General features: G+C 50.1%; 6 protein-coding genes across 6 annotated transcripts; 2 read left to right on the top strand and 4 right to left on the bottom strand.

Moving 5' to 3' along the window:
* Positions 1-862: 862 nt before the first annotated feature.
* Positions 863-2,329, bottom strand: PV06_09285 (uncharacterized protein). The gene is made up of 4 exons (XM_016410719.1): positions 1,965-2,329; positions 1,641-1,899; positions 1,499-1,583; positions 863-1,429 (listed from the first exon to the last, which is right to left on the bottom strand). Exons 1-4 carry the CDS (start codon positions 2,224-2,226, stop codon positions 962-964), a joined length of 1,074 nt encoding a protein of 357 aa, XP_016258526.1. The 5' UTR covers positions 2,227-2,329; the 3' UTR covers positions 863-961.
* A 290-nt stretch (positions 2,330-2,619) lies between these two features.
* Positions 2,620-5,742, bottom strand: PV06_09284 (uncharacterized protein). The gene is made up of 2 exons (XM_016410718.1): positions 5,180-5,742; positions 2,620-5,132 (listed from the first exon to the last, which is right to left on the bottom strand). Exons 1-2 carry the CDS (start codon positions 5,471-5,473, stop codon positions 3,432-3,434), a joined length of 1,995 nt encoding a protein of 664 aa, XP_016258525.1. The 5' UTR covers positions 5,474-5,742; the 3' UTR covers positions 2,620-3,431.
* A 432-nt stretch (positions 5,743-6,174) lies between these two features.
* PV06_09283 (uncharacterized protein) lies at positions 6,175-9,353 on the bottom strand. Its single transcript, XM_016410717.1, has one exon. It carries the CDS (start codon positions 8,876-8,878, stop codon positions 6,356-6,358), a length of 2,523 nt encoding a protein of 840 aa, XP_016258524.1. The 5' UTR covers positions 8,879-9,353; the 3' UTR covers positions 6,175-6,355.
* Positions 9,354-9,455: 102 nt separating this feature from the next.
* On the top strand, positions 9,456-11,776 carry PV06_09282 (uncharacterized protein). Its single transcript, XM_016410716.1, has one exon. It carries the CDS (start codon positions 9,885-9,887, stop codon positions 10,668-10,670), a length of 786 nt encoding a protein of 261 aa, XP_016258523.1. The 5' UTR covers positions 9,456-9,884; the 3' UTR covers positions 10,671-11,776.
* On the bottom strand, positions 10,661-12,101 carry PV06_09281 (uncharacterized protein). The gene is made up of 2 exons (XM_016410715.1): positions 11,714-12,101; positions 10,661-11,631 (listed from the first exon to the last, which is right to left on the bottom strand). Exons 1-2 carry the CDS (start codon positions 11,983-11,985, stop codon positions 10,716-10,718), a joined length of 1,188 nt encoding a protein of 395 aa, XP_016258522.1. The 5' UTR covers positions 11,986-12,101; the 3' UTR covers positions 10,661-10,715.
* Positions 12,102-12,226: 125 nt separating this feature from the next.
* PV06_09280 (uncharacterized protein) lies at positions 12,227-14,544 on the top strand. The gene is made up of 2 exons (XM_016410714.1): positions 12,227-12,377; positions 12,433-14,544. Exons 1-2 carry the CDS (start codon positions 12,315-12,317, stop codon positions 14,317-14,319), a joined length of 1,950 nt encoding a protein of 649 aa, XP_016258521.1. The 5' UTR covers positions 12,227-12,314; the 3' UTR covers positions 14,320-14,544.
* Positions 14,545-25,463: the final 10,919 nt, after the last annotated feature.

The raw sequence follows: 25,463 nt of genomic DNA, 5'->3' as shown, positions 1-25,463 counted from the left end.
GGCCACTGGCCGCGGCGGTGATGTACTTCCTTTACCCTCGCAACTTCGTTTGACGGTTGAAGGCGACTCGGCCGTGGAGATAGATAGATCATCCCCCCTGGGCACACAACGCTCGTATTCTAGTCCACCTTGAGCTCTGACCGAGGTTTGAATCACGACGGATCCGTGGCCAGTATCATTGTATTCCCAGCGGCGGGGTTCGGCTCGAGAGGATCTGCGCCTGAAGGACAATACGAGATTCATCCTTTGTAGGATTTATGATCCGGCTCTGCAAGACCTTTGTGAGGTTCGGGAACTCAATGCAAGTACGGATAGCCGGCTGATTTTCAACGTACCGTATTCCTCTTTGGTGCTGTAGCGAGTGCAACACTCGATCGAATTCGTTTCGCTATTACACCCTCTTGGGCCCCCTGCTCTTCCTTGGGCGCTCCTGGGTCACTAACTAAGATCTACAGGGTACAAGCGTCTCTTTTGGTTACTGGCACACGCTTGGCTGGTGCGGCTGGAGTCCAAAGGCATGTGAACCGGCTCCCGAAGTCTAGCGTGTCTTGTTTGCTCATTTCATGGCCACGTCTTTGTTTTGGGTTGACTTTAATTCACTTCAGTGGGACTGGGGGACGAACGACCGAGAAGAGGTTAGAAGACACATACTCGTAGTAGCCGTTAGCCATGACCCAACACTCGTGGACAATTCGACCACGCGTCAGCTCAATAATGATGTTTGATTACGCTGTCGACGTCGAATCGTCGAATCGGCCACCAGGCAGAGCTCTTTAGCCCTCCAACCCGTTCGTGAACTACAGTACGATTACGCCGTAGCCGCCATTCTTACAGAGCGTGTTAGGTAGTCACGAACAACTCGTTAGCACTGATAGCACTTCCTCATGTGTGTGAGCTGCATGATGCTATGACGCTTTAGCTTCCCATACGCACGTCAAGCGTACTGCAGATTTAGGTCTTACTACCTATTCGGGGTGGTAGGCTCCTTGGGCCAACTCGTCTCGTCGACGCGATAGACCAGCTTCTCCCCACTATACCTTCCTGCCTTCATGTCCTGCATACCGCTGATCGCTCCCAGCAATCCCCCCGCCCCGAGCCTCTGAGGGTGAGGCGTCCACTTCCCTTCGGCCCACAATTGATTGGCCAAGGGTACAAAGCGGGAGGCGAACTCGAAATCCTCCGTATGAGCGTCATACTTGTCCCCCTCGAAGATATACGACTCCCCTGACATGGAGTATCCGAGGAAGAACCTTGACGTAACATCTGCTCGTGGGCAGTCCAGGCCAAGCAGATTGCAATAGGAGCCTCCGTCCGGCCCGAAGGCGGCTGCACAGATAGCCGCAGAGGATTCCACGTTGACGGTGTCGAAGACCTTTCTCAATTTACCCCCAGTGGCTTGTCTGATCTGTTCGCCAACGTTGTCCATGTGCTGTCGTTGATGTCAGAAGTGTCGTCCTCCGAAGGGGGGGGCCGGTGATCAGCGGAAAATGACACTCACATAGTCGTAGACGAGGTCTGCTCCCCGTCCCCTTACGAGGTCAAAGTGTTTGGGCGAACAAGTGGTGATGATCTGCATGCCAGACCTAACGCAGACCATATGAGTTGTCCATTGCGGTCCTGTCGACGGACTTCACACTTACATCTTGGCGAATTGAATGGCCAGCGTACCCGTCGCTGTACTTCCTCCATAGACCAGAATTGGGTCATTGCTGGGTTCCGGGACCGCGTCGGGAAGAGACAGCTTGAGGACGTGATAAAGTCCATACCCAGTCGTCATCACACCCACACCCACAGTGCATGCAGCTTCAAAAGTGACGTTGTCTGGTACATGAAATTGGAGGTCCCCTTTCACTGCGATGTACCTGGCAAAGGCACCGTGTTCGTGATTGGCATCATTTCCTGTGAGCTACTGAGCATTCGTGTCTAATGGAGGGAGCTACCACTCTGGTGGCCTCTCGACCTACCCCCATGCGCGAAGCCGGCGATGCGATCTCCTTTCTTGAATGGCCTCTTTACCGCCTTGCCGACTTCCTCTACTATTCCAGCATAGTCACATCCGACGATCGTGCCGTCATCGCCAGCGGCCTCGAGAGTAGTCCAGTCCGTAGGGTTGAGTGCAATGGTGACGGTCTTGACTAAAATGTAGTCGTCCTGTAGCTTGGGAACGCGGATGGCTTCGAGGACGGCGGTACCAGCCCCGCGTCTGATTAGGCCATAGTTTTGCATTTTGACAGGCTGCAAAGTAAACCGGGCGTGGAGCGTGATGCCCCCAGCAGTGCGTGCACGGCCTTATAGAGGGCAGAGTGTCATGGCGAACTACTTAAAGGAGTTGGTTGGACTTGCGGCTGAATCAGCAAAAGAGGTCGGGGCTGAATAAGGCCGCCTTCAAGAGGGTGTCATAGTCTTTGCAGTGCATGCCTAAAGACCCCAGCACGCATTACTATTCAAAGGTTGTATATTTATGAGCCTGATGACAAAAGTCCACATCGCGCTCGTCGAAGAAAAAGAATTCGCGTCAAATTGTGTAGTTCGACCGAGAGCTGCCAATCTCGCTCCAAACTTCAACAGCCCCTGAGGACCATTATTAAGCGCAGTTACATCGGATTTAGCGGACATGTGTCGGAAACAATGAAGGTACATATAGTATGCATGGGAGTAGCATTGCACTGATTGATTTAGTTACAAAATCCTATGTCAATCCATCGCTGCAATGCAAAAAGTGAAGCGTACTGCAGATGACTAATACAACAACACGGACTTCTTGAGGAAGTTGACTCCTGATGTATTGCGAACTGAATAGAAGACAGCGGTCCAGTCGCTGTTAGAGAACTATCCGAGTCAATAGCATGTCGATGTTCAAGCCATACAAGGCATCGGCCTCCGTTGCTGCTAGAGTACCAAATCATTGCATGCAATAGGCCGAAACTATTGGAAGCTGTTCCAGACAGCTCAGTCGTGTCCTCCACCTGGGTGGTTTCTGGATATATCCTACATGAAAATCGGGGCGATGTAAAATATAGACCGGAATGGAACGTGGCCGAGTATTGCGATATTGACCAGTACGTACGGCATCTGCGTGAATCCCCGCAACTCACCACCAAGCTAGAAGGCCCGTGTCGGTCGCGGGTGGGGGGAATGTCGTTTGCAGTTGGCCGAGGAGCACCCGTGACGGAATAATACCTGAAAGAGCAGAATGTGCTGAAAGGTCCGCTGCTGCTGTTGGAGTCGGTCGCACTCGAGTCTGTTGAAATAGTCTGATTGCAAATGCCGTACAACCTTAGGCGAAGGTTGATAAGTATCAGTTTGTGAGAAGATCCCAAGGATCAAGTATAGTATGCGGCCGCTTCGTTTTGAATCGGACCTAAGGGTGTTCTGAACGTCTAGGGAATCCATGTAGAAGACTCTGATATCGTGTCCGCGAGATGAGTCTTTCATGTGATCTTATCCTCGTGTCCGAATGGATCATCCAGGTAGGTGATGTCTTTTTGGAAAGCTTTTTCCTCCTCAGTCTCGAATAGCGCATCGTCATCAAATAAAGCATCTGTAAGCTCTTCCTCTTTCTTGCCTTTCAAGTCTTGGTCCTTGTTATCCTTTTGATCTTCACGTTCCTTGGTTTTATCCAGAACGTCATCTTTGTCCTCGTCGTCCAATTCCCCTTCTTCCCTCAATTTGGCCTTCGATTTGCCATTGAGTGGCTCGGAGACGGCTATGGAATAATTTCGTGCCGCCTCGATCGAACAAGCAGATACGTCCTGGCTGACAGCTGACCAGCGGAGGTTCCAGATGACACTTCCATCCTGAGACATGTCGTGCTGAAGTGCCGAACGGAGGAACGGTAGTTGTTCGATGAACCTTGAGACACCCTCTAGCTGAAGAATTTGCACGGTTACATCAGCAACCGAGAATGAAAGTGTCATCAGGTCGTGACCGGAGGACCGATCCCATCGTGCCACACTGTTGGCAATCAGAATACGGCCTTCGCCACAGGGATCAGTGACGGCATCCGGTGTCAAGGCAGCTGCTCCGAAATCTATCGGCTCGGACATGTAGTTGATATGGAACTGCTGACCATGTGCAGTCATGATCATCATTTCAGGTCTGTACATAGCGTCGTCCTTGCATCCAAAGTCGATATGAGATCTCGGAAAGCCGACATACGCATGCACACCCGGGCTCGAAGCGATTGGAATTGGGACCAGGTTTGTGCCGCCGCTCATACGACCGTGAGGATCATCGTGGGGTGATATCAAGTCCTCGGAGACCTTTTGCTCGTACACAATATCACACCAACCATTGAGTGCATGACACTTGAGCACTTTGAGAGGGTTGAAGCCATGCACAAAGTGAATGTGGTGACTGGGCCACTTTTTCGGGCCGTTGGTTGCGTTCGCGCGGTCGTCGTGGAAGAATGGTGCCCAATTTTTCTCCGATGAGGGTCTCTCTCCTTCTCCTGTTATGGTCAAGATTGTGGTCACATTGGAAAATGGTCGGAAAATGTGCATGGCTCGCGCAACGGTCCTCAGATCGTGGATCATGTTGAAAACGACAACAGGCTCAGCGTCCTCCACGTCTTGTTCAATAATTATCCTGGGATCTTCAGGACCATAGAACCCCCCGCCCACATTATAAGGTGCCGGAATGGTAAACACTGTGGGGAAAACGATCTCATCACCATGCCATTGGATGGTATGGTTTTTCAATTCGTTCCAGCTCTCATCGTACAATTGACCCCGAAGGAAGCTGATAATTGGCCAGGCACGGTTCCCTTTGTCGAAGAAGATGACTCGCGTGACTGCAAGAAAGACTTGGTATTTCTCCAGCCAAACGCTCGATCCAGCCAATCTTGCCCAACATTTCGAAACAGTCTCTTCAAATGGGACATCGTCATACTCGGAGGGATAGTTGATTATAGGATGATCGGCAAGGGACCTGGCGACGTCTACCAGGTCATCCTCGAGATAAAGGCTTTCTTGAACTCGAAGCCGTCCGTCATACCTAAGTTCGTCGCAGGTGCGTTTACCGGGTCTGCCATCATTGAGCATGCCTGTCAAAGGCAGGGGTTCGAAGTTGCTATAATCAAGCTCGGCTACCTCGCTGGCTTCTTCGTCTATCGCATATGTGGGAGGTGGTACCTTGCTGAAGTCAATAAGTAGATTGTGTGACGGTAGCCACTACATACCCTCGGTCGAGATGTATAAGTCCATGTCCGGATAAAAGTAACGATAAGAATTGCTGCAAGCAGGGTTCGCAGGATACGGCGACGGTTGCCTAACCGCTGGCTTCCTAACGAAGGACTGTTGGGAGTCTTCATGTCTGGCCGGAAGACAGTAAACATTTTGAAGCGGATGGTGGAAGACGCTTTGCGATCGTAAGGACGAAAACGCGTCTTGTTTCCCATCTTAAAGACATTTGCTGTGCTGAAGTACAGCCTGGTCTGGGAGACGTCAAACAGATGTCGTGCTGTCATGAACATTATGGCCGTTTCCACCTCCTCTCCCTTGAAGTGCAAGTGGCGGCTGAGAGAAGAGTCCGTGTACCAGCCCCTGGAATGCTAAGCCATCTCCTCGCTGATGACACGGCTCTCGCGATACCGAGAGCCTGAGGGATCTTGGGACTTTCGCCATCTTGAAGGCAAGGGGCACGCTCATAGTATCAGACCCCTACAGTTCTTGTGTACTCGTGGTGAAATGCTGACTCTAGGAGGGCATCGAAGGTACAAAGGGGAATATGCTCCTGTCAATGTGTCACCAAATCAAAGCAAGGAGGCTGTTGCTGCTGTCGCGGTCTTGTAGATGCTCCGTTGGCGCTTGACCAATAGGATCGGTGCTTGGCAGGGCCGTTGGTCCATCAAATCACGTGTCGTTCAAGTGCCCGACTTCTCTAGTCTTTGCAGTTTCACTCCAACATGACTGTTTGGCGCAAGTTGCTCGATCTGCTAAGCTTCCGAGGCATCGTCGCCTACATAATGAACATATCAATCCTCCCACAGAGAACAAGGTAATCCCTTTTCAGTACCAAGTAATTCGATAGATATGTGGAAATTTGTGCATGTCTCCCGCGGCCCTAGGGATGGCGCGCCACGCAGCACAGTGACAGCTGTCAACTGAAATAAAGGTCTACTTCCCCTGAACGCGACCTGAGAACATGTCCATGCTTCAACCAGATAACAGTGAAAGAAATACCTAGATCCGGGTTCGATCTGACGTCGCTTATCATTTATCTGCACCCATTTCGCGTCTCCAATATCGATAGAGCTGGGAGGTCGCATATAGTCTGTGCAACATCCCGCGATAATAAATTGAAGGTTCATTCTGATCGTACAATTACATCGTATTCTCATAAATCTGGACAGCATTCAGTCAACATCCTCGAGGCTGGATGTTTCACGTTGAATAATATCTTCACGCTCTACTCCCCTGGAGATCTCGTATGTCAGAACCGACATATCCAGGTAGGTCAGCATCAGCCTGTATCTGCGACTGTTGTCCATGGACATCCACGGCTCGATACTTTCGGGCCTTGTCCACGCAGCTTTTCTCGGCGTGTGATTCGACGATGATGATTCAGGTACCGTAGGGCACTCGAACCTTTGTCCATGCGGGCTCTGCTTGCCAGAGTTCGTAGAGTTCGTGGCGTCTTCAAGCTCCTCCTCCCCCACTACCGCACTCCTATGATCGAATGTTGTTGTAACGCCATCGACCACACCATCTTTGCCCCATTCAATTGAAGTTTCGACATCCGACTTACTTTTCCTCTCCCCAGCACGGAATCGTCCTTGGATAGGGGAGACGGCAATGCCTAGCAGTGGCATAGGAGGGCGGAGGTGTCTGGCCTCCTGTTTGCTCGTTGGCAAGACCCAGTCGACACGCAGACCCAGCGTGCCAGTCTTTTCGTTTCTAACGGTCGAACATATGGCACAACGACCAATTTGCGTGGCCACAATGACAATGCCCAACTCAGGAATCTGCTGAATCATGTTGATCCTGTCAAGATGTACGTAATTCGTCATCTCGATGTATTCAGGCAATGCTTGCTTCAAGATATTGGCACAAAATACATGGGCTGAGGACGCTTGCGGTGCCATGAGAAGTCTGAGATGCGAGGCAGTACAATGCAGCGTTGGAATCTTCGGGATATCTTTGCGTGCTGCAGTGCCACGAGGCTGCTGAAAGGTAGCTTCTTTACTGGTACTTCCTTCGAGACGACGGTCCTGTGTGAACGACAGAGAGTTGGTATTTGCATCCCCAAGTAGTCGTTGCTCTAATTCTTCGCTGTTTCGTTGCGCAAGGCTGGAGAGAGACGTCGTGCTGCGACGGCTGCTGGAATAAGACTGCTCTTCTTGGTCTTCGGTGCTCGAGCCATACTGCATTTCGTCATCCTCTACATCAACATCAGAATGTTCATGATCAAACAAAAGCGACATCCGAGAATCAGCGTCGTGGTCCAATGGCTCTTCTGAGCCCTCCTCGTCGCTAGAAATCACATCCTCTCCGAGATTATAGTCGATCCCACTCTCGATCGCCTCCATTTCTCCCGCAATCCGAGATGAGATGGGCATGAAAAGTGGCGCAGGAGGCTGTTCGGCCGATCCGTTCTCGGCTATGCGATCAGAATTCGAAACGCCTTGCTCGTCGTCGGACCCATCTAGATCGGACCAGCCATCATAGGTTTGTCCTTGTACTTCTTCCTCTTCTACAGGCGCATCAGTGGGTGAAAACCCTTGAACATGGGGATGTGCAAGACTAAACCCAGGCGTGCGAAGGCGTACGATGTTGGTCAAATCATAGCTCTCACCCATGTGACCGTAGTATTGAGGAGCCTTTGTATGACCACAAAATTGTTCCATGGTCCGGGCAGAGCGGAAAGCTCGAGAGTCCAAGGCTGCAACGATCCAGCCTCCTTCTCGTCTACTTTGAAACCCACCGCGCATTCTCTTTTCGGCGAAATTCCATGTCTTGAGACAAAGTCCTTGCCAGATCTCCCACATCTTCATTTCACCACGGATATCAGTACTCAAGATCCATCGACCATCGGGATCATCATCAGTATTGACAAACGAGATGCTGGGAATATTGTCGTTGTGACCCTCGAGACCACCGAGAGTGATCTTGTAGTTTCGGTCGCGGGGCGGAAGACTAGAGTCTGGCCCTCTGCAATCCCATTCCTCCCAATCTTGTTGCTTTGCAAGTTCAGAAACGTCCAATCCAATGTTTTCGTCATCGTCGATTTGGAGGACCGTATCTTCACTTTCATTATTCTCTGTCAAGGCAAAAGCAAAAACTGTGATCTTCGAGCAAGGATCATCGCTGGGAATATTGTTAGGCGTGTTAGCTGAAACAGCAATCATACGGGCTTTGGAATGGATGGAGAGTCCCCATGCTGATTCATACACCCACTGTGCAAAGAATGCACGCACTCCTACGTAGTCACTTCGAGCGTTTGTACTGAACCGGTAGGGATCCTTGCGAATCGCATCGTCAATGGCCTTGGTGAAATAGGCAGTCAGGTTTCCAGAGTCCGTCGATACAAGCACAATTTCTTCAGAGCCCAAGTCATCAACTAGGATGTGGTTTATGTTGTGCGCGTAATGAGAATCAATGTAGCCTTTCGCCGAAGGGTTTGCAAGCATAGGCGGAATCACGAGTGAAGGCCGCCTGTGCAGTCTTTGGAAAGGAAAGTCGGGTCTGTAGACCGCAATGGCATCTCGATGGGCAACAAAATAAAGATTGTATCGCTGCGAGAGGGCTGTCAGATTGTTCCTCCAGAACGCCAGAGGCGGTGGATGATATATCCCATCTCTTGTAAACCTCGAGCTGCCGGTTTCGAGACAACTCAAACCGATGTTGACTGACTGGAAGGACCTTAGATCATGCTCCATTCCTCACAGCTCTTAAGCAATCCGCTGGTCGAGGAAGCATAGACAGTGCGGGTGTACTAGGGGTTGGTGAGTCGTTGAGATTTTTGTCTTATTTCAGGGCACAAGCGCCGTCGTCGACCTATTCGTCAGGATGCAGAGTTCAAGAACAGGCGAAAAGCAATTTATAGAGGTTTGAGTTCGTCTGGGGGTTGTTCGGATTCGAGGTGCATAGGGAAGGTCATGAGCACAGTCTTGTAGTTAAGCCCTGGTGTTCGCAGGCGAGCCGGGCTTATTGCAAGGCAGAATCGACGAGGGTCAAGAGAGGAAGTTGGTCAAAGATAGACAGGACGAGTCGATGACAGCCGAAGAGTGACAGATGCAAGCTGCAGGTCGTCAAAAAGAAACATGAATGGCGCACGACGTGTCGCAAGTTACCTGCCGCAGGTGAAGTGAGGACGAAGAATGATGCAGGCCAGAGGACAGGGGAGGATGAGTTTGACGACGAGAAACGGATGATGCCGAATACTGGAGAGGAAATATTGGATACTCGCTACATATATTACTTCATCCATAGTTCAATTAATTGCTTGACACACCTGAGAAGTAGACTAGAACAACTTCACCTCACACATACATCCTGTAAAGAGCGAGCATACCTTGTAACCATCCTCCATCCTCCATCCTGCATCCGTTCGATCGCCGAAACCTGCACTTTTTGGCTGTGGTTGGCAACACAAGAAGCAGCTTGCAGGGAACGCCATTTCTCTTCCACCAACGACCGATTATTCCCTTCCTGCACGCCACGAATCGCCCATCCACCCTTCGATCAGATCATGCATGGTGCATGATACATTTTCTTACTATTCTTGAGCAAGTGGCAGGGTGCGGGCACAGACTGCCAATCTAGTCTACTCTCTCTTTCAGTCCACCATTGCGAGCGAAGACAGTGTTACACGACACGAAGGTCCTCAATCACGTCTCCCACCTCGAATTGGTGCCGCGCCTCGCCTCGACCTAATCTTCAACCATGGACCTCCTAGCTACGGTCAGGAAGGAAGGCTCTCGAGGCGGAACTGGAGACTTCAAGTGGTCCGATGTTCAGACGTCCTCCCGCCGAGAAAATTATCTAGGCCACTCGCTAATGGCCCCCGTCGGGCGTTGGCAGAAGGGTCGAGATCTCAATTGGTATGCAAAAGGAGACAACGAAGGAGACGCAGGCGAGGATGCAGATACTAAAGCTGCAAGAGAACGAAAAGAAGAGATTCGTCGAATCAAAGAAGCAGAGGAAGACGCCCTTGCAAGAGCACTGGGGCTGCCTGTTGCACCACGAAACAACCCCAATATGGAAGAATTAGGCACCCAACGCGAGATTGGGAAGGTTTTGAAGGAGGCCGCAGGAGATGATGAGCCTACAGGGACAAGGGGCGTTGGCTACGGTCGAGCTGCAAATCCGCGGGAAGGCGATGCCACTACTGAACTCCTCGAAGGCACAGGAGGAGAACAAGACAAGGAATTACAGTATGCACTTAAGGAATACAAACGACGCCACAGTGATCGAAAGCACCGCAGTCGCAGTAGAGAGCGACACAGGCGCGATGAACGTCGACGGCGGGATGGGAACGAAGATCAACGGCACAACAGTCGCAGACATGGTCGTCACAGGCATAGACGATCCAGGTCAGCCTCGTCTGAAAGGCATCGGACCCGCGAACGACGCAGGAGAACAAGAAGCAGATCTCCGGGTCATTCTCGCCAGGATCGTGATCATAAGCGCCGCGAAGATGAGAGGCGATACGAGTACAGCCAACGCTGAGATTCAGACCAAGTGTTTGCTTTCTAACTAGCCAAGCATACCAGCTTAACGCGGGCCTAAAGACGTCTCAAAGACATCCTCCAAATCTTTGAAATCTACTTCAGCAACGCTTGACGCACGGCCATACCCTGATCCGGGTTTCACCATGTCGGCTGACGCGCTCGTCTCGACAAATTCTTCCAGCTCCTCACTGACCGTCTTGAGTTTTTCCTTGACGCTGGCCACGCCCTCAACGCCCACAATGTGCCTTGCAGGAGGATTCTCATGGCCACCAATAGCCGTCAATGCATGCACAGTCTCGGCTACGAGTTTCTCCGTGTGGGCATAGCTGAGAGGCGGATACAGACTAACCACTCCATTCTGATTGAGGAGATAGGGCCCACTTTGTCTCTCCGCCTCCGAGGAAGGCGACTGAATCTCGCTCTCCGGCGGTGGAGGATACTGAGATCGAATCCCTGGCAGACGATTCAGCAAACCATCGAGGATTCCTCGGAACATGGGTGCAGTGTGTCCAAATTCTTTCGAGTATTCTTTCATCGGAGGTGCTGAGGTGATTTTGTTGGTCAGAATTCCTATCTCTACGCTGGCTTGGAGGATAGTCAGCTTAATGTTGAAAGGAGCGATCTCGTAAGCGATACTATCGCAGAAGCCTTCCAGCGCCCAGCCCGAAGCGCAATACATGCTCAAACCAGGTGTTCCAAGATGACCTGTGATGCCACCAAGCACGATGATGTGTCCATTCATCATTGATCGCATGTGAGGGATCACAGCTTTAATTATATTCATCGGCCCAAAAAAGTTCTTCTCGAATTGGTCTCGAACCATAGTCAATGTTCGCGGATTTGCCGAGAGCTCCTCCACTGTTCCAATGATGGCTTCGCTGGTGCAGCAGAACAGAATGTCTATCTTTTTGAAACCGTGGACTGCTTCTGCGATGGCTGCTTGACATTGCCCAACATGTCTTGGACAAGGTCAGTATGAATGATATGAAATAAAAAGACCAACCTTACAGAAGCAGTACTCATAATGATGGGTCTACATACCGAATGTCCAAGGGTACAATTTTTAATCGATCTTTCCACCCATTTGTTCGTACCACTTCGGAGAGGAAGTTTTTAAATTCCTCACTTCGTACACTTTCATCCTCAAAGTCGGCTTGTATGATGCCTGAGACCACGTAGTCGCCATGGTCAAGCACTTGGCGCGCAACGGAAATGGCAATGGGCGAGTCTCCGGAGGTTAGTAGCCAGACTCGGGGAGCATTATGCGTGGGAAATTGCGGCGTCGGTATAGGCGCCACTGCTCCATTGGCCATTGCACTGTCGACAGATCATCGCCTACCTACAAAGGCCCATAGTTTGACGGACCGTCTCAGTGAAATGATATAGCGAAAGGAGAAGAAGCAATTGATTGTGTCGTGATCAAGTCCCGCTCGCCCACTGGATGGATAGGGAAGAGCTTGAAGGGACCTCGATGTTGCCAAGCCCTCGATGATGGAACAAATATTTTCCGGCGCCGTGGTCCAGTCCCAGTCGAGCCGTAGTGCCTCCAGCCCACTCGATTCTACTCTGTACAACTGCCACCTGGTCGATGCTACGCTTTCACCCTCTTCCGCACATCTGGGTGAGACTCTGACAAATTGCAATGCCAGAGTCAAGAGGCGCCAGCACTGGCGGTACTGCCGCCAGGCAGGAAGAAACTGGAGGGGTAAGTGTCGATAATCGCTTTGCCTGTTCGATGTTCATTAACCATGAAGATATAGTCCATGTTCAAATCACTCCTCCAAGGACTGGCCATTTTTATGATCACGCAATTCGCGGTCAACCAGTTCTTTGGCTCAAAAACTACCCCGGCCGGTAGTTCAGCCCCAAAAGCAAATGTCAACTTCGAGGACCGAGCTGATGCGACGGCATTGACAAACTACTCCGCGATCCCCTACAACATTGCACCAATCTGGCCAGACGGCGGAGGTGTCGACATCCAAGTCTATGTTTCGCCAAACACTGCCATATTTCCCCTATCGAAGCAACCGAAAGACATCCTTGTGGTGGACGAGAAGAATTTCCAGATTGGAAACTACGAAGAGAATAGGGAAATTCATGCCAACATTGTTATACCTAAAGAAGTGCAACACAACGGAACACTATGGGCACACTTCTTCGTCGCTCTGACTGGCAATGAGCTAGATCCTACCGCGTCTACCTTTGACCCTGCCAAAGCGTACACGTTCAGCAAACCTCTGAACCACTATCTACCCAAGAAGAAGGCACGCAAGCTGAAGAATTTGCTTGAAAAAACTGATGAACCCGAAGACGAGCCCGAGGAGCCCCGAGTCCCACAGATTGGATCTTTCTACCACCCGAACTTCACCATGGCGGTAATCCCCAATACCGGCGTGCAGAATTGGCGACAGATGCACCCGGCCCTGCGAAAGAACATTGTTCTGGAACGTACCGGTGCTCGAGATGAGTCCGGCATGAACGGTTGGTACTATCCAGTCGTATTCCTCAACACATTCTGGCAACTTCGATCCCATATGACTGAACTCAACGATACGGTGACGGAAATGCCGCTCAATATCGACTTGTACAACATGGCCAACTGGAAGTACAGTATCCTCGCCAGTGTCGATGAAGGCATGAAACAAAACCAGCAACAAGCCGCTTCAGGCGGGCCCATGCCCGCCAGTGGCGATGGCAGCGAATTCGAAAAGTTCAAAGAGATATTGCTCGACACCAACGCATATCTTCTCGGCACGACATTCTTCGTCAGTATTCTCCACATGGTTTTCGAAGGTCTCGCTTTCAAGAGCGACATCTCGCACTGGCGCACGAAGAAGGACAACGTAGGCACTTCGGTACGCACCATCCTCGCCAACGTGTTCATGCAGACTGTCATCTTCTTATACCTTGTCGACAACTCCGAGGCGACCTCTTGGATGATCCTCGCAAGTCAAGGGTTCGGTATCGTTCTGGAAGCCTGGAAGATCACTAAAACGGTCAACGTGCGTCTGCGCGAACCGGGGCCGGACTCATCGTTCAAATTTCTCCCCTACGTTGTCGTGTTCGAGGACAAACACAAGCTCTCCGAGACTGAGAAGAAGACGCAAGAATATGACCAGATCGCCTTCCGGTATCTGTACATCATTGCAGTGCCCCTCTTGCTCGCGTATGCAGTCTACTCGCTCATTTACGAGACGCACAAGTCGTGGTACAGCTTTGTAATTGAAACTCTGGTCGGGTCCGTGTACGCTTACGGCTTCCTCATGATGGTCCCGAGTCTATATATCAACTACCGCCTCAAGTCCGTGGCACACATGCCCAGCAAAGCGTTGACGTACAAGTTCTTGAATACGTTTATTGATGACTTGTTTGCGTTTACGATTCGCATGCCGTTCTTACATCGTCTGGCTACACTCCGTGACGATGTCATTTTCTTCGTCTGGCTGTACCAGAAGTACAAATACAAGGTCGACTATACTCGTGTCAACGAGTTTGGCCAGGGTGGTGAAGATGAGGAGGATGAGAGTGCTGCCGGGGAGAAGCCTAAGGGACTTGAAGGACAAGATACAAAGGAGTTGAAACCCTCTGCCCCTGTGGCTAGTGCCAGTGGGAATGAGACCAAGGCTGGAGCGAAGAAGAGGAGGTGATGGGCTCGATCATCTGCCAACATCCCTCTCACTTTGTGAGTTTGATGTCCGAGGTCAAGGTTGAAGTCGAGATTCGGGGCAGTAGATGGATCATATAGTTGGGAGTCACTCCTCATAGACAGTATATGTATGTGCAGATACTACGGAGCGAATCATCTACCATGCAGAGTATGCTAGGACGAGTATGGAGCATTCCAATATTTCAATGATGGGCTTCTTGATGATCCTGCTCAGGTAGAAGAGTACAACCCCGTCACCGACAGACCAGCTCACGCGGGTATAGCAGTACCTCACGTAAGGAGCCCAGGGCGCAGATGAGAGATCACAGGAGGGAGGAACATGACCTCTGCCTCGTTCTTTCACCGCTTCCTTTTCCCCCGTTTATCCCGGGCGCGAAGAGGAACAAAAGAGGGCAGACGCACCCGTTCAGTTCAGCTCAGCCCCGAGAGAGCCTGGCCGACACGGTGGGCGTCATAGGTCTTGTCCTTTTGGATGCAACGTCCACGATACTGTCGTCGGACGTGCCGAATCCTTCACGCTGGCCAGGGTCAGCCTCGCTGAGCAGAAGGTGTCAACCTGGCAAAGTGCCAGCCCCTGGATCTTGAGAAAGCAATTTGCTTACTGTCTCGCCCCAAAAGGGGCTCATCGGCAACGAAAGGTCTCAAAGATCCAAGAAAGAAAAAAAGAAAAGGCAAGTGTTGCAAGGCTTCTTGCAGGACACAAGGCCTATAGGAACTTGGATCAGCCCCGTCATGGCAGTGGCCCTTCATTTGCTCCTTTTGCCCCGTGCTTGTCGCTTTGCCTCGAGATGACCCTGAAGGGCGATTGTGTCCAGACAAACATTCAAAAGTCGGTGTGTGATGGGCACAGCCACGACCAAGCCAGGCATTCATACACCTCGTAAAGACATCTGATGACCGGTCAAAAAAGTCAAGGTAGGGACAATGGGAATAAAGGGGGGGGACCCATCGGGTCGGCGCCTGTGACGACAGGCGGTCCCCTGCAGGACCTACGGTTGCTCGTATAAGTGCCCACAAGGTTGCAGTAGTGCGTTCTGCCTTTTGAGTGTCGTAAAGTGGCATTTGGTTTGTCTCGATCCTCGAAATAAGGTTTCCGCAAGGACGGGAGAACCATTCAAAAAGAGCCTCGCAAGGGAGGGACATTTCGAACTGTTGCTGAGACCCAGCCTCTTCGTTTCTTACTCACCGGTTATGCGGGTCTCTCTCTCTGATGTGTGTGTGTATGTTGTTGAGAGAGATACGACACACCAAGAAACTTCCCAATCCATTGGCTGCTTGTTCGGTGGGTGAATGACTAGGACAAGGCAGGAGATTCCCGAACTTCCGTACACACAAAAGGACGCGTTCCGATTTTGTGAAAGTGATTCCACGCCTCATGACTTCGACTAGCTCGTTCGAACTAGGGAGATTTGGTTTACTTACGAACCAGAAAAAAACCACACGCGAGCAAAGGACGATGTGTTGGTCTGGGTCGGAGACAAACAAAAAAGAGCATGTCGATTTGTTTGGTGGCGAATTTTGTTTTGACCCGGAGGTCCAGGAGTGACGTCGAATTGGGGAGGTCGATCATTGCAATGCATACTCATACTTTGATCTCAAAGCATCTCAGAACCGACAAGCGCAAGGGAATACTTGTTCAAAGTACTGCACGGAGAGTGATGTCAAGCTGGCCGGGTGTTTTGTTGTTCACAAGGTGGAGAGGTTGGGTTGAAATCAAGGGGGAAAGTGTCCAATCACGATGCGAGCCTCGTAAAATACTGATACATGTACTCGGTAGGACTTGATCAGCAGAAACTACGGAATGTCATTCCCTGCAATCTTTTGACAACCTCACCGGTCATCATTTCCTGCAGATATGACTCGACGATACTATCAGGGCTGATACCAGAAGGTCTCCAAAGATCAATTCCCACAAAAGTGTCATGCATTTACGGAGTACCCGGTACCCAAACAAATGTTGAGTATCGAAGTACAAAACAATAGCCGCGCTGATAATCAAATGATACATTGCAAGTCTTGCGACAGCTCGGCAAACAACCGACAGATCAAGCCTGCCGTCCGCCATGAGCCCTTCAAGCGCCACGGAATCTGAGCATCGAATCGCGGATGTAGGATGGGTTGATACCCCACCGAGGGGAGGCGGCTCTGCGTCGACTCTCACAATGACAGATGAGACTGCGTCGTAGGAAGGTTCCCCGTAACATTTCTCCATCACCCAATGTTCGTCGAAGATCTTCTTAAAACCTCTCAAAAAAAAAACTCAATGTTCGTTCGGTATGAACCCTGACCCCGGCCAGACCAAAGATCAACAACATGAGTTGACTCCGGAGGGGGCCTTTTCTTACTATTGGTACGGAATTCTTGCAAACCAATCATTATCACCCCGTAACTTTCATATACACCCCCGGTGCGTGTCTCGCATGATCACCGGCTCATGTGGAAACACACTGACCGACCTCCCCCCTTTGCCTGCGCGAGATGTCACATAACATCCCTGCAAGCAATTGAAATGGAGCTCATCTGTACTGCAAGTCCTTCCTTGGTTCCGCCAGAAAAACAAAAAGACGGTTCGGCGAGCGATCACACATCCAGACTTTTTTCTTTTCTTTGAGAACGATGTTTTGTACTCTCGTACGGACAAGTTCATCCTGCTCTCCGCTCTACAGACTAAGGTTCTTTGTTCTTTGACCCACAGGACATAAGCGCCTGAAATGCATGTGTCAACTTGGTCTTTTAACCTCGACCGAAGAATAAAACAAGATGATTTGTTCTCGAGGAGACTCATTGCTAGAAAGTCTTTCGCAAGATGTGATGAACAAGATCCTCAACACGAGATACATATGGCTAATACGCTGACGGAGATGAGATGCCACAATTTTTTGGTGTGTCTGTCACCTCTTTGACGCCTGCAAGGCCGGACATGGCTTCTGAGGGTGCTGGATGATAATCTTGCGTTCTAACCCCATCCCCCTACCCCCTCCCCCCGGGTCCCCAGTAGTACGCTCTCATGTGCCTTGGCCTTTCAATTCCTTAGACTGACCGAGCAAGGGGCCAGGATCAGCGGAGGTTTCGTGTTTAGCCGCTCAGAGTGTCTCGGGGGCGCGTCACCACACCGCCATCAGAAAAAGAAGATTCCTCTCCGGGGGTGAAGGGAGACCCTCGTGCGCCTGATTCCAAGTTCCGAGAGTCCTTTACGGAGGAAGTTTGCCCCCCTATGTCGCATGTTGTTCCGGGGCTTCATCCTTCGTGAAAAGGGGCTCTAATTCGTTAGCTTTTGTTGGTCCTTTTGGATTCTCTTTGCTCGCAGGGAGAAGGGACTTGTGGTGACCTTTGGCTCTTCAGTTTGTAACTTGTGGGAGGAATTTTTTTTCAGGAAAGGGAACTCTAGTGACTCTAGTTTCATCTTTTGACACCTTTTTTACATTTTGTCTTTTCCAAGAGAATAAATGTCGAGGCTAATGAAATGTCTTGCTTGTGGCGCTAAATGGTCTAGGATTACGGTAAACGAAAGGGGGAAAATATACTCCGTAAACTAGGTGCACTTGCCTCTATAAAAGGGCCAGAATTTTTTATTCTCTGAAATTCCAAGAGAGTCCCAGTGATTTCATTTGAAGACGTAACTTGCAGCATTCTGTCCCAAAAAAAAACAGGAGGTAGATTCCGAAGATAAGAAGTCTATCTAGGTATACTCACTGCAAATCTTTCTCTTTCAATTTCGGAAACTTGCGACACGAAGCAGTTAAATTAGAAACAGTAAATACTGGGAGGGGCAGGCTTCTTTCTATCCACAAGGTGACTCGAGTTGTGTCAAACAGAATCTCTACACTTCGCTTCTTGAACTGTGTTGTCGACTCGGACGTAGAATTCTGAAGTGGAGTAGGTATGTGCAATGTATACCTAGGTATATATACCACGATTCCATCGCACATGCACTCAGTCATACGATAAAAATCTCTCAATTTGATCCTGTATTGTGTAGAAAATTACAACGAAAGTGTAGACAGCCAGTACCAGTACTGGACGCCCCATACCTAAGGTGGTATCACCTGGATTGTCCATGACATACGTGATCAACCAGCGAAGATTATGGCTAAAGATCTCCTATTTCCACCTTGTTCTCTTGTCCTCGTGCCATCTTGAGTTTTTCTTGACATGGCGTAGTAGGGGAACAAGAAGAGTCCAAGTACGATCTCACTCATTTCATCACCAGGATGTATGTGTATGATGTTTCCTCCTTGCTCTGCGCTAGATGTCCGTCGTTGAGAAGGACCAGTCTTCATCCGTTTCCAAGGTGACGAGGCGTGGGACCGTGATGGTGATGGTCGGAGTTCAAAAGACAGGATCACGACTGATCTTGATTTCGTGGTCGATGATAAGTCCTCCAGTATCCTGACAGATACCAAAAAATCCTTGAGTTGAGGTGGGTAGAGGGTTGTGCTTCGCAGAAAAACACATCTGAACTAACATGGTCAGTCAGTACACGGGCATTCTAGAGTCGAAGAAAACTAATCACTTACATCGTGGATAGTTCATAATGAACAAGTCGTCGGGCGTTGCCCCATCACTTCTTGATCACTCTGGAGGGGCAATATTGGCATTTTACATGCTGACAATCTTTGTCCATGCATTTGCCGTACAAAGCATACGACAGAGGGTGTAGTTTCTTGGTGTCACATTTGTGACAGTACCAGTGCGTAGCAGGAACAAGCTTGGGTTCGCGGGTTCGTCCCCGAGTTGATGTCTCGGAAGGCATAGTGAAATTTGGTTCAGGTCAAAGTAGTGTCGTAGACAAACAGATAGACAGATGAAGTTTGGGGGTGAGATACAAAAAAGCAACTGACATTGAGCGAGACACACAGACGAGGGTTCTTATACTCATCGAATACTCTCCTGCTCTCTATACTGTGCTTCTGGATGAGCATCACGACCCCCCTTTTCCCAGGCCAGTATACCGCGCGCCTGCAGGGCAGAGTAGGAAAAGAGAGCAGGGCAATGACCTAGCGGCGGCGGAGTCGATTCGCCCAACGGGGCGTAACAAGACAAGAGCAAGCCCATGTCAAGCAAGCAGCGAGCCAGGCCTCCGATTGCTCGAGTGATCGTCGACATGAGGGCGACCATTGGATTCCTGGCCAAAAAAAAAGTGATCACAAAGGATGGATTAAATCAAGCGGTCAATGTTGCAGGCCAGTGGGTCCAGGGCAGGGGGGTAGGCACTGAGAGGGCAAATGTGGCTTTGTTGTTGTCGACTTTTTGAAACATAAACAATCAACAATTCGTGTGTATCCGACGATCCGGGAGCGGAACAGAATGATTGTAAACCTCATGAGTCTGCCTGGAAAAGTTGTTAAAATCGAGTCAACATGAAGCTGACGGGCAAACTTGGGAAATGTAAAGGTGAGGCGAGAAGGAGCGTCAAGTTCTCTGAATGTGCCATTACCATGGCGGCAGCAACAGGTGGGTCAAGCAGGAAAGCCGCAAGACACCGAGCCCCTCTGGTGAAATCTGACATCGGGGTGGTTCAGGCTTGCAGGCGTGTGCCAGGGCGATTTCCAGGACCTCAACAAGTTGCCCGCCGGTGCGTGCGTGCGTGTGTGTTCGTGCCCTGCTGCTCCCGGCCAGGCATTGCGGGTCCCTAGAATGCCTCTCTCTGTCACCCCCGTAGCTCACAGCCTACCTCCGGGGCGCCTTTTCTGCCCTGCAAAACTACACCAAGCGGAAATTGAAACCAAACATTGTTTCGAACTGCGAGGGAAAAAGAGAGGTGGACGGACGTAGATCATGTTCTCAGTCCGACAGAGACAGAGGATGATTGTTACCATGGAGAACTGCTTCGTATCATCCCCGGATCCCTATGCCACGTGCAGTAGCTTTTCTTTAAGTCTGCTGCTAAAGTTACCACCTTGTCTTTTTTCAGGTGGATTGAGCAAAGGAAACAAACTTGTTAAGGGCCGAAGGGCTTGTTGAGCGTCAAATGTACACGTAGGACAAAGATGGCTGTGGTTAACCGCAACGGCTCCAATCTTGATGCCCGTCGAGATCACTGGGTAATCATGGATGTTCAAGGATGTATCCCTAAGTTATGTGTTCTACACTCTCGAACCTCCCTCTGACAGAACATTCCTTTCAGAAACTCGTTTAGAGGAAAAAGAAGGAGGGTCGCAAGTCGGGTTTTCGTCGAAGGTGGATGCATCGTGGCTGCGAGAGTGTTAGTAACTTATTAGTAGATGCGCATAGTCCTTGCAAGATGCGAACGAAAACCCCGGCATATGCAAGATTTGTTCTTCTGCGCTAAAAGGTGTAGTATTCGGTGTCAAGGCATTTCAGCAATGGAGGAAAGCAATTTCAACAGATGATCCTGGCACCTTGAAACTTCATTGATCGAGTGCGTTGATGCCGTGTGACTTTCAGGAAACGCTCAATGACCCATGATTACTCCGACTAATGAATGACCACCAGCGTTGGTTTTGAATCCACAAACACTAATGGAACCTGCCACCATCCTCTCCAAATCCATTTCTGCTATAGATAGACTGAACGATGATGCAGTCTGTTTGATGCCGCCAAGGGTGACTGAGTATACCCCCATTGCCATTCTGCCTCAGCTCACTATTCTTCCATGCGGTGATCTGAAAGAGTCCCCTCGTTAGTAACTTCGACGGACGGAAAGTCAAGGTTCAGCAGGTAGCATACTAAGGACGTCTTTTCCTAATGGGATCTTCTGGGAGGCCGACGATCCTCTCTTCTTGATGGACTCCTTTGCTTGAGGTGTACGTCCTTGCACCCGATAGTGCACCGCTCATGGTCGCATAAGGGGCAGTGATTTTCGAGGTTGAGATTGCACTCTTGACAGTTGCAGCATTTCCAAGCGTTTTGGGGGCCGGTTCCTGGTCTGAAGGCACAGAGAACTAGGGGGAAATTCCTTGTGTCTTGTGAACCTTAGAGGGCTCTCCTGGAAGGAGTAACGATTGTAGACTTCGGATCATAGTCTTACCTCTTTGCTCAAACATCATTCTCACAGCCATGGCGAATATGCCTCGCGTCAGTCCAGAAATGAGGCGACGACACCTTTGATCAAAGTGAAGCGTAAAGCTGGTTGTCTCAACTGCAACAAAACACAGGGCAAGCAAGCCATGATAGGAACATGCAAGGTAAGAAGTAACATATCGTCATTGGTCCCAGGCATTCGAAACCGTCGTGCTGGCGGAGAATGGGCTGTGCCTCACGGTAGAGATGGCCAATCGATATTGACAGCAGGCTTGAAATACTAAGGTGCGATCATTTTGTCTGACCAACCGCAAATTGACCATACAGCATTAGATCATGGTCCCGGAGAGGTTTTGGACGAGAAACTTTAGGGGTTGCCGACGAGATGCACGCGATGGACCAGTAGAAGCTGAGCGATGCCCACCTGGCAAGTGCACTGGAGATCCGCATAGCCTTCAAGGTGCGTCTCAGTGAAGGCGTTTAGGGGGCTCTTTGAGCCATTCCGCCTCTTTCGCTTTGTTTGCCTGATATGTTTCAGTCCACGTAATATTTCTCGAGAGAGCAACATGAAAGAAGCCTGAAGCAGAATGTTCCACGGAATCGTCCAGTGATCAGCGATTGATGAGGATAACTGAATGGCGTCAGTTTCATGTTGAGTTTCTGAGGTCCCATGAATGCGAAAACTCGTCACATGCTGCTAGCGGATGAGTGTGGCAGTGTTCGAAACGGCCAAGAAGAGTCATCATGGAGAATGAAAAGGATACATGCAACATGGCAACATAGCCTGAAGTTGTTGCTAGCCATATCAACGGTTGCGTATCAATAATTTGTTCATCCATCGCTCTGACGGGAGTGAACAGTTGCCAGAACCAGACGCACTCCGGAACACCTGTTCGACGGCACATTTGAGTCAGAATTCGGTTCTGAATCCAACAAAGAACAGAATGAATAAGCCGTGTGTGTCAATATCATCATCGGCACGTCGGCAACGCTGAACATCTCCGGTATTGCATCGTATTGCGCAAAGGGGACCTTAGAGACCCTGAGATGTCATTGGGCAGTGCGAGGACATGGGTAATTTTGTTTCCGCCGTCTCCGTGGGCACATGAGTGAATTGTGCTGATGCGCCAAATGTGTACATAGATTGCCTTGTGATGTTTCTTCGTAAGTCAGTCCAGGCAACAGCTGCGCGCCTTCCTGCCTCGCGAGTCTTGGCGCTTCCCGGGACAAACGTTGTTGCAGTTCCGGACATACAAAACTACCAGGCATTGAACCTGCAATCAAAATTCCGCCTTGGGAGGCACTATTCAATATTGCATGTAATCGTTAGTCACCCAGTCTCAAGTCATACTGAGACGTGGTTAGCTCGGCACAGCCTGGAATGCCTTGATGCTCTTCAAGTGGCCTTTGGCAGTGGATTGAGGCTGTCTAGCGCTCAGACATCTTCACCATTTACTACGTGGCAGCCAGCCTGATAGGGCAGCCTTGCAGAGTAGAGTGATTTTACTACAGTAGATTGCCTCCCTGGACTCAGTAAGCCTGAACCTAGTTCCATGTCATGCAGCTCGTACTATAACCAAAACGCACCATCGATTGTACTTTTGAGGTGCCGAGTTCTGTGGATGAAGTCATGATTAGTTGAGTTACTAACGATAGAAGTCCACTTGGCTTCAGAAGTACAACAAAATCACGCCATGCATTGATCGAAACCAGTCGACAATGACGCCCCATTACCAGATTCGCAGAAGCCCACCCAAAGCGTAAACACTCTGAATCCCTGTCGTCTCCACGCACCAGCGCCCCGACGAACCCAACTCTCGGTCTCCTACATAGACTGCCACTAGCCTCTCCACGCTTGATCTCCCCTCTTCTCGTAGCTCCACCTTCAACAATAGTGAAGGTGAGTCCGCTTCTTTGGCTTCCTTGTTTCAGTTCGACAGTGATCGCAACGTTTTTTATGGCAGTCTGGGCAATACTTGTCGGTAGATGGATTGTATGGCCCTGTCGCACAGTTGCAACAATACCAGACAGAGTCGGCATCGGACACTTCACCGGTAAGAAAGCCTGGGCTATCTGAACCGATGACTAGTTTTTCTGAATCATGTTCGGTGCCTTGCACATGGCTGTGCGTGCTGGTGTCTTGAGTGTTAACATCCATGAGGACGTTCTCGACAGGCTTATGCCAGACATCGAATTGGCGACCACAAGCAACGTCAGCAGTTTTCCCCTGGTACATGTCCTCTTGCTTACCACATGATTGGTACAGTAATGATGTTCCTAGAAATTGTAATGAGAAGTAGTAGTCGGTTGTAGGGAAATGAAGAAAGCAAAGTCAGAACAGAACTACGTCCAGAGAGTAACCGCCTTTTATCTGTATGCGGACCTACCAACAATCTCACTTTTTCGACGAGAGAATTATGAGAGCTCGTGGAAGGCTCGAACATAGCAAGGGCTATGTCGGACTCCCCCCATGTCGACATCGAGCAATTTGCGCCTGGAAAGATGTCGATTAGTTCACCCAGAGCCAACAGGAACTTGTTTCGTGCACTTTGAGCCATAATAGGTGAATTGGACTGTCCACGGCAAGCCTTCATTGACTGGCTCCACCAGGAAATTATAGAGTAGATAAACTCTTGGGTTCGTAAACAGGCCACCGAGAAGGGGGAACGGAGTCTGTCCAGGGTGCAACTGAGCCACTACTGCTCATGGCCATGGACCCAGGGAGGCATCAAGGTCCACAGTTGGCCCACATGTCATGTCAGTCGTTTCCAGACTCGATTGATCGTATATGCGACAAGTTTATAGATGAGAGCACAAAGGTGAATCACAACTGGAGACCCGAGGCTGAAACAGCTGGACACTAAAACCTGGTGACTATTGAAGATTCAAAGGCATCCGATTGAGTGAAAGCCTCGGTTCCGCATGGAACCGACACCACGGGACACCACAGGGTTGCAACAGACATCTGGGTCGTAGTAAGACCGCGCCGGTGGGAAATTTGTTGCAAGGCAACGTTGGGGCGCGCTCCCCGAAGACAAGGCAGCTGCAGCTACTTTCGTTATGTCGAGAGCAAGGCTACTTTCATAGTAACAACTGCACAGCCTGGGTGGGCATATCGAGAAACACCGTGCGGCAATGTTCCTCATGATCTCTTTGTTGAAGACAGATCCACAGAGTTCGGGACAGCATAGCCTTGTACACTGTCGGGCACCCACCGCCACGGAAATATATTCTCAAAGGCGTGGCAGGCGTAAAATTCCTCTAAAAGTGACACGTGAGTTATTAGTTCCGCAGCCATGAGGTGCCATAACACCCCAAACCAATGATGTGTTGAGCAAGGCAATCATGAGGCAATGTCCAGAATAGACGCAAACGGCACATGGGGCGGTGCTCGTCTGTCTGGTTGATAGCAACTGCTCTAGGTCGAGTATCGGAAATTAAGAGCCTTTGCCTGTGGATTTTACCAGGTGTAAAAAGTGTTTCAACAAGAAAGAAAGGAATGAGACACATGTTCGTGTCGAGAGATGTGATGGAGATTGACTTCAGGCCTGCCACATGGCGAGCTCGGCTATCTTTCCTGTCTAATGGCCTCAAGTATCTCTACCGGCGCAAGGCTGCGCAAGGCTGTGACACTTCTCTACAATTGCCCCGCGAGGCTACCCTCCTTAGTTACCTACTGTAGATACCTAAACAGCTTAGCACAGTGATACCGTCTCATACCACAAAACAGTCATTTACAGTAAGGTGCACCTAGCCGCCTCGCCCTCTACTTGAATCTCCCCTCTAGATCACCTTGGTTTATCCTGCAATCTTCTACGCATACAACTTTGGCTCAAGGCTCCTGTCGCTATCCAATCGACGACATCTCCCCAAGTTCTCAAACGTCTCACATATATTGTATCAAGATGTCAGGCAAATCAGGATCCAACTCCTATACCCCTTACACCATCAGCAGCAGGGGTACCAACAGCCAGGCATGTCGCCTATTACTCCAGTTCCCCAGGCCCTGTACTGACCACAATCTGAACAGGGGAACAATTACGATACCCGCTCGCAACCAGGAGGGTCTGCATACCACTATTCCAACAGCGGTAACTTTCCCTGTCTCCTCACGCTGTTTAGCGATCGTGACGACACCAC

Source organism: Exophiala oligosperma (assembly GCF_000835515.1).
Source record: "Exophiala oligosperma strain CBS 72588 unplaced genomic scaffold supercont1.10, whole genome shotgun sequence".
NCBI lineage: Eukaryota > Fungi > Ascomycota > Eurotiomycetes > Chaetothyriales > Herpotrichiellaceae > Exophiala > Exophiala oligosperma.
This window is presented reverse-complemented; position numbering and strand designations above follow the sequence as displayed.

Excerpts from the sequence above, each read along its gene's own strand:
- PV06_09281 (XM_016410715.1), bottom strand. The coding sequence starts at position 11,985 with ATGGCCAATGGAGCAGTGGCGCCTATACCGACGCCGCAATTTCCCACG. Across the intron at positions 11,632-11,713 it reads ATTGTACCCTTGGACATTCG|ACATGTTGGGCAATGTCAAG; the intron begins GTATGTAGACCC and ends ACCTTGTCCAAG.
- PV06_09284 (XM_016410718.1), bottom strand. The coding sequence starts at position 5,473 with ATGTTCATGACAGCACGACATCTGTTTGACGTCTCCCAGACCAGGCTG. Across the intron at positions 5,133-5,179 it reads CTTATACATCTCGACCGAGG|GTACCACCTCCCACATATGC; the intron begins GTATGTAGTGGC and ends GACTTCAGCAAG.
- PV06_09280 (XM_016410714.1), top strand. The coding sequence starts at position 12,315 with ATGCCAGAGTCAAGAGGCGCCAGCACTGGCGGTACTGCCGCCAGGCAG. Across the intron at positions 12,378-12,432 it reads GGCAGGAAGAAACTGGAGGG|TCCATGTTCAAATCACTCCT; the intron begins GTAAGTGTCGAT and ends ATGAAGATATAG.
- PV06_09283 (XM_016410717.1), bottom strand. The coding sequence starts at position 8,878 with ATGGAGCATGATCTAAGGTCCTTCCAGTCAGTCAACATCGGTTTGAGT.
- PV06_09282 (XM_016410716.1), top strand. The coding sequence starts at position 9,885 with ATGGACCTCCTAGCTACGGTCAGGAAGGAAGGCTCTCGAGGCGGAACT.
- PV06_09285 (XM_016410719.1), bottom strand. The coding sequence starts at position 2,226 with ATGCAAAACTATGGCCTAATCAGACGCGGGGCTGGTACCGCCGTCCTC. Across the intron at positions 1,900-1,964 it reads CGCCGGCTTCGCGCATGGGG|GAAATGATGCCAATCACGAA; the intron begins GTAGGTCGAGAG and ends AGTAGCTCACAG. Across the intron at positions 1,584-1,640 it reads GCCATTCAATTCGCCAAGAT|GTCTGGCATGCAGATCATCA; the intron begins GTAAGTGTGAAG and ends GGTCTGCGTTAG.